Source organism: Salmo salar, chromosome ssa09 (assembly GCF_905237065.1).
Source record: "Salmo salar chromosome ssa09, Ssal_v3.1, whole genome shotgun sequence".
NCBI classification, from domain to species: domain Eukaryota; kingdom Metazoa; phylum Chordata; class Actinopteri; order Salmoniformes; family Salmonidae; genus Salmo; species Salmo salar.
Window position 1 is genome coordinate 48454124 of NC_059450.1, and position 15354 is coordinate 48469477.

A 15354-nucleotide genomic window follows, 5' to 3' on the forward strand; every position below is an offset into this window, starting at 1 on the left:
ATGTGCCTTCATTCCTGTTAGGCTCCTAACGCAGAGGTTGTAGAGGGCTTTACCTCCTACCCCCTCAAACTCCCCCAGGCTCGGGGGGGGGGTCCAAAAGTCCTAAAATCCACCGAGTCCAACAAGCCCTTGCCAGTCCCCAGTCTCACCTGCAGTGGCGGAAACATTGGTGTCCCCTTCCCCTTTGGCCAGTCAAACGTCCCCCTTACCGACTCAGACAGTGCCTCATGGACCTCCCCCAGGAATCTCTCCATCAGCCTAAGAAATGTTAGTCCTATGTGTTGTGCCAGGGACTTCCGGGGTTTTTCAACCCCTCCTCCCCCCATCAACCGAAGGCTCTACAACCCAGCCTTTGTAAACCCGCTGCCATCAGTTGCCTCTGCAGGGTGGCCGACTGAACCGATCTCAAAAGGATTGCTGGGTTGTGGAACATAGGCTCCTTCCACACCCACAGCCCAGGCTCCATACCCCCTTTCTAGCGTGGGCCTTAGCAGGCCCTCAGTACCACAGAGTAAAACTCAAAGAGACTTGCTGTACTCAGCCCCTCCAGCCTCATGAGGAACAGCTGCTGGTCCAACCCTAATCCACCAGCTCTTCTCAGCAGCGTGCATGCTGGTTAGCTCCAGCCGACATCAGTATGGTACAGCAGTCTCTACGCCGCCTTTAGTCGGAAAGCAGCCACCCTGCTCTCCAGTTCCACCAGGCTCTGTCCTCCTTATTTGTTCCAAAGGGAAGATGCCGCCAGGTTGTTGATTATCAGCCGTCTCCCTCTATATGACACTTGGGACAGGAGCTCACCTCCACCTGGCCAGTCTAGACAGCACTGCCTGTGACAGCCCCTCCCACTTCCTGACCCACCTCGCCAAGCTCAGGTACACCCCCAAAATATTAAGCCCTTCACAACCCCACTGCAAACCCCCTGGACAAGAAGGGGGGCCCTAACATTAAAATACCAGTAAGGTGATGACCTTCGTGGACAGGACAAGTGAATATCAACAGTAACAATATGGTGATCAGAGAAACCCACAGGAGTAATATCACACCTTCCAACCCTACTACAGTAGAGATCAGATACAGACCACCTGTCTAACCTTCCAACCCTACTACAGTAGAGATCAGATACATACAACCTGTCTAACCTTCCAACCCTACTACAGTAGTGATCAGATACATACAACCTGTCTAACCTTCCAACCCTACTACAGTAGTGATCAGATACATACCACCTGTCTAACCTTCCAACCCTACTACAGTAGTGATCAGATACCTGTCTAACCTTCCAACCCTACTACAGTAGAGATCAGATACCTGTCTAACCTTCCAACCCTACTACAGTAGAGATCAGATACCTGTCTAACGTTGCTGCACTGACACGACCTTCATTAACCTTTAGCCATGTGTACTGCCTAACTTTTGCATTCCTTACTCTCCACACATCAAAAAGCTCAAACTCAGTTAATAGACCAGACAGACAAGTTGCTGACCGCAGGTGGGGTTCTTCAGCAGTGCGGTCAACAGTAAAATCCACTGTACAGTCATGTGCCAAAGGTTTTGAGAATGACACAAATATTAATTTTCACAAAGTCTGCTGCCTCAGTTTGTATGATGGCAATTTGCATATACTCCAGAATGTTATGAAGAGTGATCAGATGAATTGCAATTAACCTGTTAGGGCTAGGGGGCAGTATTTACACGGCCGGATAAAAAACGTACCCGATTTAATCTGGTTATTACTACTGCCCAGAAACTAGAATATGCATATAATTATTGGCTTTGGATAGAAAACACCCTAAAGTTTCTAAAACTGTTTGAATGGTGTCTGTGAGTATAACAGAACTCATATGGCAGGCAAAAACCTGAGAAGATTCCTTACAGGAAGTGGCCTGTCTGACAAGTTCTTGTTCTTCTTGACTCTCTTTATTGAAAACTGAGGATCTTTGCTGCAACGTGACACTTCCTACGGCTCCCATAGGCTCTCAGAACCCGGGAAAAAGCTGAATGATGTAATTCCAGCCCCTGGCTGAAAAACATTAGCGCCTTTGGTAAGTGGTCTATCAGAGGACAATGATACTGAGGCTCGTGCACGAGGCGACCCCATGTTATTATTTTCTCTCTCTTTGAACGTAAACACGCTTTCCCGGTCGGAATATTATCGCTTTTTTACGAGAAAAATGGCATAAAAATTGATTTTAAACAGCGGTTGACATGCTTCGAAGAACGGTAATGGAATATTTAGACAATTTTTGTCACGAAACGCGTCGGATAGTGTCTTGAACGCACAAACAAAACAGAGGATATTTGAACTTAACTATGGATTATTTTGAACCAAACCAACATTTGTTATTGAAGTAGAAGTCCTGGGAGTGCATTCTGACGAAGAACAGCAAAGGTAATAACATTTTTCTTATAGTAATTCTGACTTTGGTGAGGGCTAAACTTGGTGGGTGTCTAAATAGCTAGCCCTGTGATGCCGGGCTATCTACTTAGAATATTGCAAAATGTGCTTTCACCGAAAAGCTATTTTAAAATCGGACATAGCGAGTGCATAGAGGAGTTCTGTATCTATAATTCTTAAAATAATTGTTATGTTTTTTGTGAACGTTTATCGTGAGTAATTTAGTAAATTCACCGGAAGTTTGCGGGGGGTATGCTAGTTCTGAACGTCACATGCTAATGTAAAAAGCTGGTTTTTGATATAAATATGAACTTGATTGAACAAAACATGCATGTATTGTATAACATAATGTCCTAGGTGTGTCATCTGATGAAGATCATCAAAGGTTAGTGCTGCATTTAGCTGTGGTTTGGGTTTATGTGACATTATATGCTAGCTTGAATAATGGGTGTCTGATTATTTCTGGCTGGGTACTCTGCTGACATAATCTAATGTTTTGCTTTCGTTGTAAAGCCTTTTTGAAATCGGACAGTGTGGTTAGATTAACGAGAGTCTTGTCTTTAAAATGGTGTAAAATAGTCATATGTTTGAGAAATTGAAGTAATAGCATTTCTAAGGTATTTGAATAACGCGCCACAGGATTCCACTGGCTGTTACGTAGGTGGGACGATTTCGTCCCACCTTCCTTAGAGAGGTTAATTGCAAAGTCCCTCTTTGCCATGCAAATAAACTGAATCCCAAAAACACATTTCCACTGCATTTCAGCCCTGCCACAAAAGGACCAGCTGACATCATGTCAGTGATTCTCTCATTAACACAGGTGTGACTGTTGATGAGGACAAGGCTTGAGATCACTCTGTCATGCTGATTGAGTTTGAATAACAGACTGGAAGCTTCAAAAGGAGGGTGGTGCTTGGAATCATTGTTCTTCCTCTGTCAAGCATGGTTACCTGCAAGGAAACATGTGCCGTCATCATTGCTTTGCGCAAAAAGGGCTTCACAGGCAAGATATTGCTGCCAGTAAGATTGCACCTAAATCAACCATTTATCGGATCATCAAGAACTTCAAGGAGAGCGGTTCGATTGTTGTGAAGAAGGCTTCAGGGCGCCCAAGAAAGTCCAGCAAGCGCCAGGACCGTCTCCTAAAGGTGATTCAGCTGCGGGATCGGGGCACCACCAGTACAGAGCTTGCTCAGGAATGGCAGCAGGCAGGTGTGAGTGCATCTGCACGCACAGTGAGGTGCAGACTTTTGGAGGATGGCCTGGTGTCAAGAAGGGCAGCAAAGAAGCTCTTCTCTCCAGGAAAAACATCAGGGACAGACTGATATTCTGCAAAAGGTACAGGGATTGGACTGCTGAGGACTGGGGTAAAGTCATTTTCTCTGATGAATCCCCTTTCCAATTGTTTGGGGCATCTGGAAAAAAGCTTGTCCGGAGAAGACAAGGTGAGCGCTACCATCAGTCCTGTGTCATGCCAACAGTAAAGCCTCCTGAGACCATTCATGTGTGGGGTTGCTTCTCAGCCAAGGGAGTGGGCTCACTCACAATTTTGCCTAAGAACACAGCCATGAATAAAGAATGGTACCAACACATCCTCCGAGAGCAACTTCTCCCAACCATCCAGGAACAGTTTGGTGACGAACAATGCCTTTTCCAGCATGATGGAGCACCTTGCCATAAGGCAAAAGTGATAACTAAGTGGCTCGGAGAACAAAACATTGATATTTGGGTCCATGGCAAGGAAACTCCCCAGACCTTAATCCCATTGAGAACTTGCGGTCAATCCTCAAGAGGCGGGTGGACAAACAAAAACCCACAAATTCTGACAAACTCCAAGCATTGATTATGCAAGAATGGGCTGCCATCAGTCAGGATGTGGCCCAGAAGTTAATTGCCAGCATGCCATGGCGGATTGCAGAGGTCTTGAAAAAGAAGGGTCAACACTGCAAATATTGACTCTTTGCATCAACTTCATGTAATTGTCAATAAAAGCCTTTGACACTTATGATATGCTTGTAATTATACTTCAGTATTCCATAGTAACATCTGACAAAAATATCTAAAGACACTGAAGCAGCAAACTTTGTGGAAATTAATATTTGTGTCATTCTCAAAACTTTTGGCCATGACTGTACAGTTCCAGTCCCCCCCTAAAACCATACACCCCTCTTGGTCACACTGTCTTAAGGTTTCCTTTATTTTATCAAATACAGCAATACGCTCTGTACCCTCATTAGGAGCATAAACATAAAAAAAAAAAAAAATAACCTTAACATCCGCCTTGACCAATAAAACCCGTCCCTTGACAATCTCTGTTGTTGATACCACAGTCAACCCTAAGCCTGAGGAAAACAAAATGGCCACCCCAGCACTGAAATTAGTACCATGACTGAGTGAGTATATGCTGCCCCTCCCACCACATACCCCAGTCAACCTCATTAGCCTCATCACTATGTCTCCTGCAGAAAAACTACATTAAGCCTTTTCTGTTTTATTACTTCTAATGCCCAAGCCCTCTTATTCCTGTCCCTTCCCCCATTAATATTGAGAGAACCTACCCTCAGTACCTCCATATAGAAAAGAGAAAGGAAAAGCAGGAGAAACCACAGAGAAACCAGACAAAGAGGAAAAAAACACCCTTTGAAGCATGATCATCATCATCATTGTTTTAATTTTCTCTTAACCTGACCACGTTTCCCACTACCTTTTGCTGCTGTGACAGCAGTAACAAATTTCCTCAAGCGAAAATGCTTATTCTCACTCAACTGGTCTAAGCCCACCGTCTTCTGTAACATCACAGCTGACCTCACAAACTTATCAACTTCAAAAAAATCTGCCAATTTGACAGATTTGTCAAAAGTCTGATCCAGGAACCCATTTACCTCCTCTAAATTGTAAATTGAGTCGTCATCAGCTGCTATCTTATCAATAGAGACATCCATATCCTTCTCCTGATCCTCCTCAACTGAGGCTACAGACCCCTTGACTCCCTTCTACCACATCCCTCTCAACACTCCCCACCTGCACCCCATCACTCATACAAGGCATCTCCACCACTACCTGGGAGACTAGCCCCATCTGAACCCCCTCCTGTACCCCATTACTCGTAGTGGGCATCTCCTCCACTACCTGGGAGACTAGCCCCATCTGAACCCCCTCCTGTACCCCATTACTCGTAGTGGGCATCTCCTCCACTACCTGGGAGGTTAGCTCCACATGAACCCCCTCCTGTACCCCATTACTCGTAGTGGGCATCTCCTCCACTACCTGGGAGACTAGCTCCACATGAACCCCCTCCTGTACCCAAGCACTCGTACTGGGCAACTCCTCACCAGTCTAAGAAAATGGCTCTTCAGATCCGTCCTTACCTACTACAACAATATTTTTCTGCTGCATAACATTTCCCTCTGGTACAAGTTGCAACTCCGTGCCCTCAACACGGACAACTTGTTCCTCAGCAACAGGTGCTCTACCGCTGTTGGCCCACCTCTCCCTACATCAGTGGGCCCAGGCGTTACGAGGACCACCTGAGAGAGAGGGGAAGGTTAGAGGGAGAGAGACAGAGAGAGGTTGAGCAGAGCATTTGTATCTGCCAATCAAAGTCACTGTGATGATGTACTTCCCCCTGTCTGTCTCTGTGTGAAGCTTTACTCAGTTGATCTGCTCTTTTCTCTCTGTAGTGCAGACAGACTGTCACCATGATCCTCGCTGTCTGTTTGGTATCACTATGTCTCACAGGTAAGACTAAGACCATAGTAATATTTTAAGGTACCAGACATTTCGTTGTCATGGAGGGCATCTGTGTTTTCTAGCAATTACGGCTCGTTTGGATACATACAAACCTATTGACAATCAATTCAAAGGTCAACTTAGATTCACAAACATTTGATAATCTCCTCTTCCTCCCCTCTTCCTCATCTTCCTCTTCTCTTCCTCCCCTCTTCCTCCTCTTCCTCCCCTTCCTCCCCTCCCAGGGTTGGGTCTAGGTACCAGAGTTGTCCAGACTCCTGCTGCCTTGGTAACGACCCCAGGAGACTCCGCTGATCTCCGCTGTTCTCACACTATAAAAGACTATGATGTTATCCTCTGGTACAGACAGTCTCATTCTCAGGACAGACAGCTACAACTGCTGGGGTACCTTTACACAGACAACAAAAACCCAGAATCTAGTTTCAAGGACAAAATTAAATTGAGAGGAAACGCAGAACAGTATTGTGATTTAAGTGTTTCCAACCTGACACAAGAGGACAGTGCAGTATATTTCTGTGCTGCCAGAGAGCACAGTGTAGCAGATCCTATCTCAGCCCTACAAAAACCACATCTCAAATACAAAGTCACACCTCACACCACCACTGCAGTGTTCTGAACCACATAAACCTCCTCAATACTAAACCTCCTCACTACTAAACCTCCTCAATACTAAACCTCCTCAATACTAAACCTCCTCAATACTAAACCTCCTCAATACTAAACCTCCTCAACACTAAACCTCCTCAATACTAAACCTCCTCAATACTAAACCTCCTCAATACTAAACCTCCTCACTTCTAAACCTCCTCACTACTAAACCTCCTCACTACTAAACCTCTTCACTACTAAACCTCCTCACTACTAAACCTCCTCACTACTAAACCTCCTCACTTCTAAACCTCCTCAATAGTCAACCTCCTCAATAGTAAACCTCCTCAATACTAAACCTCCTCACTACTAAACCTCCTCACTACTAAACCTCCTCACTTCTAAACCTCCTCACTACTAAACCTCCTCACTACTAAACCTCCTCAATACTAAACCTCCTCAATAGTAAACCTCCTCAATACTAAACATAATCAATACTAAACATCCCACAATTGCTAATATATGTGATGTGAAATGTGAAAATCACACTAACCCGTAAATATAGAAGATGTGCTGTAGGCTACAGTCCAAAATGGCAAAAATATTTTTAGACAGGGAGTACAGGATTTATTTTGCCTGATTTAGATATGTTTCTGCCTATAATTTCCAACAATTTGTCTATTTGTTAGTCAACTCTTCTATAGATAGAAACGTGTCTCTTCTGTCATTATATGTTGCCCTAGAAAGACTAAATAAACCCAGAACAATGTCATTGTTTGATTGAATGAATGCTTCAATCTAGTTGACATTGGTTTTCTCTGTCATCTTTCACGGATCAAAGACGTTTAGGGAACGGGGAGAAAATACAATGAAGACGTTTAGGGACCGGGGAGAAAATACAATGAAGATGTTTAGGGACCGGGTAGAAAATACAATAACACAAAGTAAGGGAAAGAGTTTCTGATCAAAATGTCCAAATGACATCACTCAGCTGTGAAAGCTGTGAAAACGACCCAACGCGTTGAATCTGGGATGAAGACAGCACCTCTACAGATGCTACACTACATGAACAAAAGTATGTGACCACCTGCTCGTCCAACATCTCATTACAAAATCATGGGCATTAATATGGAGTTGGTTTCCCCTTTGCTGCTATAACAGCCTCCACTCTTCTGGGAAGGCTTTTCACTAGATGTTGGAACATTGCTGCTGGGACTCGCTTCCAGCCACAAGAGCATTAGTGAGGTAGGGCACTGATGTTGGGCGATTAGGCCTGGCTCGCAGTCGGCGTTCCAATTCATCCCAAAGGTGTTCGATGGGGTTGAGGTCAGGGCTCTGTGCAGGCCAGTCAAGTTCTACCACACCGATCTCAACAGACCATTTCTGAATGGAGCTCGCTTTGTGCACAGGTGCATTATCGTACTGAAACAGGAAAGGGCCTTCCCCGAACTTGTCACAAATTTGGAAGCACAGAATTGTCTAGAATGTCATTGTATACTGTAGTGTTAAGATTTCCCTTTACTGGAACTAAGGGGGCTAGCCCGAACCATGAAAAACAGCCCCAGACCATTATTCCTCCTCCACCAAACTTTACAGTTGGCACTAAGCAATCGGGCAGGTAGCGTTCTCCTGGCATCCGCCAAACCCAGATTTGTCTGTCGGACTGCCAGATGGTGAAGCGTGCTGATGTTGCTACTAGATGCAGTTTAGAACTCGATGGTGAGTTTCGCAACCGTGGACAGGCGATTTATACACGCTACGCACTTCAGCACTTGGCGTTCCCGTTCTGTGAGCTTGTGTGTGGCCTACCACTTCACAGCTGAGCCGTTGTAGCTCCTAGACGTTTTCACTTCATAGCACTTACAGTTGACTGGGGCAGCTCTAGCAGGGCAGAAATTTGACAAACTGACTTGTTGGAAAGGTGGCATCCTATTACGGTGCCACGTTGAAAGTCACTGAGCTCTTTAGTAAGGCCATTTCTATTGCCAATGTTTGTCTATGGAGATTGCATGGCTGTGTGCTCAATTTTATACACCTGTCAGCAACGGGTGTGGCTGAAATAGCCAAATCCACTCGTTTTCAGGGGTGTCTAACTGAGCATTACATTCTCTCAAGATAAATAAATCCTATTTCTCCACTCCTGTTCCCAAATCCAAATTTAGCCGATTTTTGGTGTATTATTTTACTGCAAGAAATGCTTCTGTAGGAGTTAATATTAAGGCTATGTGAAATGTTATAGACCTACAGTCAGTGTCCAGATTTCAGTTTCCATTCAACCCATCTGAACAGTAGGCTACAGTTCCCTTGACGTACCATAGGCCTATTTGAAGTCCCTGTCTTGTGACTGTCGAATTTGTATCAGCCGCCTCACAATCATCACACATAACAAATATTTTCCAAACAAACATTACTTTTCTGGCCCTCCCTTTTTCTTTATTTTCAACTCTCCTTTTGCAGCGTTTGTCTTATTGAATTAAACTTTGACGATATCCTTTTTTGCCTTTGCTGTGGATTGACGTTAACGTTTTCTGCCAGTTCCAAAAAAGCATTATTTGGCTGTGTAGGCTAATTGGCGAGCACACAGTTAATCTCTGTGTGCTCGCCAAATAACGAAAGAAAAACCTCAATGTAGTCTATAGATATACACAAGAAGATTTATATATTTATATTTTTATTTATAGATTTATTTTAAGGTATTGTTCGTCTTTGTTCATATATTTTTATTTTTTTTACAAACTCTATATTTTGTTTCATGTTATTGTCCCAGTACCTTCCAGCTAACCCAGCAGAGGGCAGTAATGTTCCACTGTACTGTAGGGCGATAGGTCAGCTATAAGCTCCTCCCACCTCAGAACACAAGACTCTGAACACCTCAGACCGTAGACATAGATCTAACTCTACAGCTGTGACAGACAAACAGACAGACAAACAGCATGATCAGAGTTCTCCTCACGGCTACTGTTTCACTCCTCTGGCTCACAGGTGAGGATAAGGTTCAGTATATCAGGTGAAGGTAAGGTTCAGTATATCAGGTGAAGATAAGGTTCAGTATATCAGGTGAAGGTAAGGTTTTGTGACATTATATGCTAGCTTGAAAAATGGCTGTCTGATTATTTCTGGCTGGGTACTCTGCTGACATAATCTAATGTTTTGCTTTCGTTGTAAAGCCTTTTGAAATCGGACAGTGTGGTTAGATTAACGAGAGTCTTGTCTTTAAAATGGTGTAAAATAGTCATATGTTTGAGAAATTGAAGTAATAGCATTTCTAAGGTATGTGAAAATCGCGCCACGGGATTACACTGGCTGTTGCGTAGGTGGGACGATTTCGTCCCGCCTAGCCCAGAGAGGATAAGGTTCAGTATATCAGGGGAAGGTAAGGTTCAGCATATCAGGTGAAGGTAAGGTTCAGTATATCAGGTGAAGATAAGGTTCAGTATATCAGGTGAAGGTAAGGTTCAGCATATCAGGTGAAGATAAGGTTCAGTATATCAGGTGAAGGTAAGGTTCAGCATATCAGGTGAAGGTAAGGTTCAGTATATCAGGTGAAGGTAAGGTTCAGTATACCAGCTGAAGGTAAAGTTCAGTATATCAGGTAGTTAGTAGCTGATCTGTTTTATTATTGTCTCTCTGTGTTTCATCGTCTCTCTCTTCTCCTGCTGTCTTCTCCCCAGGTTCCTGTGTGTCCCTCTCCGTCCACCAATCTCCTCGTTATCTCACCAAGAGGCCAGGAACCACCTTAAAGATGACCTGCAGTCACCATGACAAAAAATATGATAAAATCTACTGGTACCGTCAGATACATGGACAAAAGCTCCAGCTCATCGGCTTCCTGTCCTTTAAAGAAGCTGTTGATGTTGAGGAAAACTTTAACATCTCAGGCGACGCCGAGGATGAGGGTTTTCTGGGGTCGCTTGCAGTGAGGATTGAAGACACTGGGCTATATTATTGTGCTGTGAGTAAAGCACAGTGAATCAGCTACACTTTGCACTACACACAAAACCCCTCCCCTCCCTCTACACTACACCAAAGATTGTCTATTATATTGACAAGATATTAGAGTGACTGCTCTAACAATGAAAAAACAAGTCCACAAAGACGGAAGGCAGGCAGGAAGAGATGAGATCAGGTGGGACCATTCTAGCCAATGAGACGGCAGATACGCGTGTGAACAACAGGCCATAGAGATAGATAGAGTCATCTTTGTATCTGTGCCAATATAGCGTCTGTGACAGCATGGGCAGCGCCATTGAGACTATCTCCATTTTAAAGTAGTCCATTTTCTTCAAAGAACTCGCCAGCTTATAGTCATAAAAACCGGAAATGAGTTACCTCTGGTTCATTCAACCATTCATATTGGGGAAAATAAATGGGGAAATGAATAGGGTTTTGGAATTAAACGGTGAAAAGGTCAGAGGTTAACACAGGCTTAGGAAATCTTATACGTTTTGTTCTATGAGATAATATCAGTCAGTTAACATGACATGTATTCATTATAAAATGTTTATATGCTTTATGTGGTTTTTCTGATTATATAAAGACTTCGAAAATCCGCTGAAGATTATGTCATAGAACCAAATGTATAAGATTTATCCATAAACCCTACTCCATTCATATCCCCATAGGCTTTGTCCAACGAACCATGGCAGAGTTAATTCCTACAAAAAGAGGCCATTACAATTGCTCCCCACCCAGTTACAATTGCTCCCCACTACTTTAAAATGGTGTAATCCCTCAATGGTAATGTGTATGCTAAAATGGGTTTGTATCCATGATGAGTCCTCTATATATCTCTGTGACAAAAGGCACAACTCTGATATAAAGTAGATTAATTAAAAGTTGCCAAAATGCCACGTGCGTCTACTTATACCAGTGAATTTGTAACAATCTAAACATTATGAAACTTCTATTAGATCAAATAACCTTTGGTCAACTTTTTGCTGAACAAATTCGACACTCTCATTGACTTCGCTATTTTCATGGACAGATTTTGGGGCAGAGTAAAACTTCTCGCTTTGCTTCTTCCTCTCTGACTACAGACAAAACAAAAACCCCTCCCCTCCTCCGCCTCTTCTCCCCTCCCATATGACCCGCCCATGTGCATTACATAACTCCTATAGGAGACTGCTATGTGGAGACAGTACATAACTCCTGTAGGAGACTGCTATGTGGAGACAGTACATAACTCCTACAGGAGACTGCTATGTGGAGACAGTACATAACTCCTACAGGAGACTGCTATGTGGAGACAGTTCATAACTCCTACAGGAGACTGCTATGTGGAGACAGTACATAACTCCTACAGGAGACTGCTATGTGGAGACAGTACATAACTCCTACAGGAGACTGCTATGTGGAGACAGTACATAACTCCTACAGGAGACTGCTATGTGGAGACAGTACATAACTCCTACAGGAGACTGCTATGTGGAGACAGTTCATAACTCCTACAGGAGACTGCTATGTGGAGACAGTTCATAACTCCTACAGGAGACTGCTATGTGGAGACAGTACATAACTCCTACAGGAGACTGCTATGTGGAGACAGTACATAACTCCTACAGGAGACTGCTATGTGGAGACAGTACATAACTCCTACAGGAGACTGCTATGTGGAGACAGTTCATAACTCCTACAGGAGACTGCTATGTGGAGACAGTACATAACTCCTATAGGAGACTGCTATGTGGAGACAGTATATAACTCCTATAGGAGACTGCTATGTGGAGACAGTGCATAACTCCTATAGGAGACTGCTATGTGGAGACAGTACATAACTCCTATAGGAGACTGCTATGTGGAGACAGTTCATAACTCCTATAGGAGACTGCTATGTGGAGACAGTACATAACTCCTACAGGAGACTGCTATGTGGAGACAGTACCTAACTCCTACAGGAGACTGCTATGTGGAGACAGTACATAACTCCTATAGGAGAATGCTATGTGGAGACAGTACATAACTCCTACAGGAGACTGCTATGTGGAGACAGTACATAACTCCTACAGGAGACTGCTATGTGAAGACAGTACATAACTCCTATAGGAGAATGCTATGTGGAGACAGTACATAACTCCTATAGGAGACTGCTATGTGGAGACAGTACATAACTCCTATAGGAGACTTCTATGTGGAGACAGTACTTAAGGTTCAGTATATCAGGTGAAGGTAAGGTTCAGTATATCAGGTGAAGGTAAGGTTCAGTATATCAGGTGAAGTTAAGGTTCAGTATATCAGGTGAAGGTAAGGTTCAGTATATCAGGTGAAGGTAAGGTTCAGTATACCAGGTGAAGGTAAGGTTCAGTATATCAGGTGAAGGTAAGGTTCAGTATATCAGGTGAATGTAAGGTTTAGTATACCAGGTGAAGGTAATGTCATGACTGTCCTGCTCGGATCAGGTTACCAATGACCACCATCCTGCAGAGAGATTTCATCCCCACCAGAGGAGAAGGGATCTCAAGGGATAGGAAGATGTGAGGGTTTTATGACCCCTCATGCCCATGGTAAATCTTAGGCAACAGACAAAATTCCTTTGTCCTCTCACTATGGAGAACCGGCCTCAGATCATTAAACATGCAATAAAGGAACTTTGGAACCATGGTTTCCGTCAGCCACAATGGTGGTCATGACGATAGATGGAATATGAAAATGAATGTAATTTTTGTCTGGTTATTAAAGGTTAAAGGACGATGTTATTACGGGAACATTGTAACTTTAAGAGTTTTCCTAGGTTATGCTTGATGTTTATACATTGTACGTTGTGTGGAAAATGTCCAAATCAAAGAGAATGTTTTGGTAAAGATGAAATGTGAAGTTTGTTGTCTAATTAGGATTGGAGTTAAATCTAGACCTCCAGCCTCTTAACTTGGTACGCCCAGAGAATTGCCCAAAAAGGCGGTTACGCCCACTTCTGACCCGAGGGTATAAGACATGTGAGTTAAGAAGTAACATATAAGACTAAGTGACCCGAGCTGCAGCCAAGGTCTAAAAAGTCAACGAACCCAAAACGCAACACGAGGTTGAAGACAAATAAATATTTTTTCTACCCATGCTATGGTTGGGTAGCTGTGTCTAAGCGGGTGAATTCAAGCCGAACTACCTAGCCTCCATTCTCCATCGAATCGTGGTATCTACGCTTTTTCATTCCTACGCTGTGAGCTCTGAGCTACAGAGCTGTCTGTCCTCAGAAGACCCCTTTCAGAGCAAGGGCGAGGAATCAGACCACTAAGCCAAAAGGACAATGACATCGTGAGGACAACCAGAGAGTTGCGCCGGAGAAGTGCGTCATTGAGAAGCCTAAACGACCCACGCGGAACTTCCCATCTGAGACCTCCAACTACCTCCAATCTACAGACAATACCCCATAATGACAAAGCAAAAACAGGTTTTTAGACATTTTTGCACATTTATAAAAAATTAAAAACAGAAATACCTCATTCACATAAGTATTTAAACCCTTTGCTATGAGACTCGAAATTGAGCTCAGGTGCATCCTGTTTCAATTGATCATCCTTGTGATGTTTCTACAACTTGATTGGAGTCCACCTGTTGTAAATTCAATTGATTGGACATGATTTGGAAAGGCACTCACCTGTCTATATAAGGTCCCACAGTTGACAGTGCATGTCAGAGCAAAAACCAAGCCATGAGGTTGAAATAATTCTCTGTAGAGCTCAGAGACAGGATTGTGTCGAGGCACAGATCTGGGGAAGGGTACCAAAATATTTCTGCAGCAATGAAGGTCCCCAAGAACACAGTGGCCTCCGTCCTTCTTAACCTGTTGGGGATAGGGGGCAGTATTTGCACGGCCGGATAAAAAACGTACCCGATTTAATCTGGTTACTACTCCTGCCCAGTAACTAGAATATGCATATAATTGTTTGATTTGGATAGAAAACACCCTAAAGTTTCTAAAACTGTTTGAATGGTGTCTGTGAGTATAACAGAACTCATTTGGCAGGCCAAAACCTGAGAAAATTCCAAACAGGAAGCGCTCTCTCTGACTATTTATTGGCCTTCTTGATCATCTCTAACCAAAACAGGGGATCTCTGGCATAACGTGACATTTTCTAACGCTCCCATAGGCTCTCAGAAGGCGCCAGAACGATGAATGGTGGCTTTGCAGGCCCTGGCTGAAAAACATTAGCGCATTTGGATAATGGTCGATCTGAGGACAATGAGACTGGAGGCGCGTGCACGAGCCAACACCATGTTTACTTTCTCTCTCTTTGAACGAAAACAACGACTCCCGGTCGGAATATTATCGCTTTTTTACGGGAAAAATAGCATAAAAATAGATTTTAAATAGCGTTTGACTTCGAAGTACGGTAATGGAATATTTTTAAATTTTTTGTCACGAAACGCGTCGGGCGCGTCACCCTTCTTTACCCTTCGGATAGTGTCTTGAACGCACAAACAAAACGCCGCTATTTGGATATAACTATGGATTATTTGGAACCAAACCAACATTTGTTATTGAAGAAGAAGTCCTGGGAGTGCATTCTGTCGAAGAACAGCAAAGGTAATCAAACTTTTCTAATAGTAAATCGGAGTTTGGTGAGTACCACACTTGGTGGGTGTCAAAATAGCTAACCTGTGATGGCGGGCTATCTACTCAGAATATT

General features: G+C 43.5%; 1 gene segment (V, D, J or C); it reads left to right on the forward strand.

Annotated features, from left to right (window-relative positions):
* LOC123744629 (T-cell receptor beta-2 chain C region-like) overlaps window positions 1-15354 on the forward strand; it is a 581570-nt gene that overhangs the window by 537502 nt on the left and 28714 nt on the right. The window contains 1 exon segment of the C gene segment in view: window positions 10655-10685. Coding sequence covers window positions 10655-10685 — 31 coding nt within the window.